Genomic DNA, 3,271 nt, shown 5'->3' with positions numbered 1-3,271 from the left:
AAGTAAAATGCCCGCATTGGCAATAAAAGTAAAGATAAACATTTATTTTAAATTGATGAAATCGCTTGGGAATATGCGACAGACACCGACTAAAATGATTTAATCGAAGCAATAATTCCCTCTGAAAGGGTATACTCGGGAAGATGAATCACAGGCAGCTGCTGTGGCTGCCACTCAAAAGCAACCGAAAGTCACGTAGCCAGCTTACCCGAAGTTTAAGCTGAAATTAAATAACAAACATTTCGAAGTAGCTGCAACGCAAATTGTGAAAGGGGCAGCAAACGTTCGACAGTACGTATAGTTGCGGCAAATGTCAACAAAGATTCTCATGGCTGTATCAGTGTGGTTCTGAGCTCCAGACATTTCACAAATCTTCTTCCAGCTCCAACGGATCCGTTTAAATTCGTGCTGACTGATACGCCAGTAAAGTGCTAACCTGATACTCCCCAGATATATCAGTATCACGTATGAGTCGCTGAGGTTTGGCAGCTTATATTATATTAGCATTTGGCTAGCAGAAGCCATCGCAAACAGTCGATCGAGTACGAAGTTGTACATAAAACCCTTCTATGGGGAATTATACGAAAATTTATCCAACAATTAGTCATCTACGTTTGAAGCTGCTCATCCTGTACAGTTTTTGCTTTCATAGCTCTCTGCCCCAGCTCGTCCCCTTTCCGGACTCCGATCTCATAGCCGGAAACGACCTTCTGATGGACAGCGCTGGAGACGATTTGGAGTGGAGTCAGGCAAACTGGCAATTGGTAATTCCCTGGCTCCTGCAGCTCCAGCAGGTACGTCTCTGTGTGGCGGTCTCTAGATTTAACCAGCAGCTGGTGTACGAAACACCCTGTGCGGGTCTGCTCGCCACAGGCCCGCTCATGGCCAGCTGTGACATCGGTCACATTGAAGATCTTAGTGTAACCATGCGCGACGCCTTCGGATCAATGCTGTTCGACACCATGCAGAAGTGTCGTCCTGGCCTGGAGCTCTTCGGTGTACGTTGCAGGCGTAGGGCATGACGCGGCCCCCAGAAATTCATTTGAAATGGGCACAGATTTTATTTAATTATATGTGTTTATGAATATAAAAATGTAATAGAAATGAAATGTGTGAGTTCTGTTGAAAGCAGTCTTTTATCAACGTCAATTAATTGTTAATTGTTCTAATGTCATCTGGCCAAGTGCATTGCTAATTCCCTTTTTTCATCTTCTTATGCAGCCCAGCTCTGCCTTGTCCCCTGTCATTTCAATGTGTCAATAAAAATCAGAAGGCAAATGCCCCACCCTCGAGTCTCCCACTCCAGACACCACTGGAATCTGGGTGAAGGACTGTCCAAGTCCGAGTCCGAGTCCAAGTCCGCTCCTAGCCTGAGCGCCGACTGCACTCTTCCGAGTGCATTGAATCTCTGACAAATGACGATTATAATTTGTGAAATGCGCCCATCTGGTTATCCCCCAGATCCTCGCTTTTCGCCATTTTACGCCCCTTTCCTAGATACGAACATTACGTTCGACTTGTGGCCTAGTTGTAGTTTATCTTCCTTTCTATTTCTAGTTCTGCTTTCAGATTCAGTTTAGTTCATTGGAATTGTTGTTGCAATTAGTAGCAGAAGCAGCAGAGGGAGGTTTTTCAGAGCATCATCACTGAGATGGATGCTTGAATGGGAAAATTGCACACCGAGAGAGAAGTGGGGCCTGTTCTGGCTGTATTGTAGCTCTTGGCAATTACCGGCCAGTGTTTAAGAGTTCATCTCCAACTGCCGACCGACCAGTTTTTCGATTTTCTGTTCATTCAGTACATATGTACATACATATGTGTCTATTGTGCTTAATTTGCAAAACACCTATTGACCAATGAAATTAGTGCCCACTCTCAGTTTCAAAATTGAAATTGCTCTAGAAATTGATTGAACATTTCTACTTTTTGGATCGAAATTGTGGCCGTTAGTGCATGCACATTTATGAATATGGATATGTGACATAGGAAGATACGAGTAGGGCGGTTGCCATACAAATTACTTTTAATAAGCTATAGAATGGCCCAAGGCCCGAGTCGCCCACATATTTACTTAAGTTCATTAACTGTTCTAACTAACTGCGACTGCATCTGGCGAATGTCCTCAAGAGTACTTACGGCTTCCCCTACACTTTTAATCGGACAATTGCACATTACGATCCCATTTTCGCTTTTATCTCCCGCTCCCGAGACTCTTACAGCAGGGCACGAAGTTATGGGCAGCTCTTGAAGCATCGAGGCAAAAAGCTAAATGTAAATTAATGAATTGTTTAAAGTGCTTAAAATATTTACGCTCAAAGCAAGTGTACGAACGATGCCCCATTCCCTGGCTCTACCTCCAGCGCGGAATACATGGACCGTGGGAGGCTGACCAATGAATATGCAAACGATATTCCCATCCAACCAGCCATCAAGTGTGGGGGAAAAGAGATAGCTTGGAAGGGCACATTGGCTTCCGCAAAACTATTGTAGTTATATGCTATAAGCTTAAGCTTTTAAAAATGACTCTGTCTGCATAGGAATAAAATCCTAGGAATAGTAACATCCACACATTGTTTTTATGTTTATTGATATCTGTAAAGAAATTCCATCGGATCCATTCACTTAATTCAACTCGACTTTTGTTTCGGTTTCTGGATGCAAGTCCCACTGTGCGTCGGGAAGCTAGTGTCGAACGATCATTAAGTCATCGCATAGAGACTGCCGAGCTGACTGTTTGCTCGGGCCACAATAGCAGCGACAATGGTTACGAATAAGGGATGTGATGTCCTGCGTCTTGTGCTGCCTCTGCCGTTTTCCCACCGTACACCCCTCCGCGGGAAACTGTTAACGTACAGCCTTGCGCCGTAAAATATGCATAAACAAATGAACCGGAGTGAGCCAAGGACGTGCCTGCTTCAAGTCCGCTCCACTCCGCTGCTGGCGCATCTTTGACGTGAAGCAGATTTCCGTCCTTTGGGGTTCAGTCAGGGCCTGAGTTTGATTTTGCGTTCAGTGCGTCCGACTGCTGTGAGTAATTAAATTCTGCTGGAAATTCCGGTGCATTTCCTTCTTTGATTTCGAACGCGCTTCCAACTGCCATGCCATCACTCAGGCCCTGCCCGCACTCCCTAATTTGCATAAAAAAAATGAAAAATCTATTAACTCGCAATGCAATGAAGATGGCAAGGGTTGGGCTGCCTAAGTTTCATTTTCAAGTTTTGGGGGTGTTCCGGAACAAATTAACTGGATGAGATTGAACTGCGAGTTCAAG

General features: G+C 44.6%; 1 protein-coding gene across 1 annotated transcript; it reads left to right on the top strand.

Annotated features, from left to right (window-relative positions):
* The first annotated feature begins 326 nt into the window (after positions 1 to 326).
* LOC111073944 lies at positions 327 to 2,538 on the top strand. The gene has a single exon (XM_022366510.2). The coding sequence runs from the start codon at positions 570 to 572 to the stop codon at positions 1,020 to 1,022; it is 453 nt and encodes a 150-aa protein (XP_022222202.2). The 5' UTR covers positions 327 to 569; the 3' UTR covers positions 1,023 to 2,538.
* Positions 2,539 to 3,271: the final 733 nt, after the last annotated feature.

Source organism: Drosophila obscura, unplaced genomic scaffold (genome assembly GCF_018151105.1).
Source record: "Drosophila obscura isolate BZ-5 IFL unplaced genomic scaffold, ASM1815110v1 contig_9, whole genome shotgun sequence".
Lineage (NCBI taxonomy): Eukaryota > Metazoa > Arthropoda > Insecta > Diptera > Drosophilidae > Drosophila > Drosophila obscura.
This window is presented reverse-complemented; position numbering and strand designations above follow the sequence as displayed.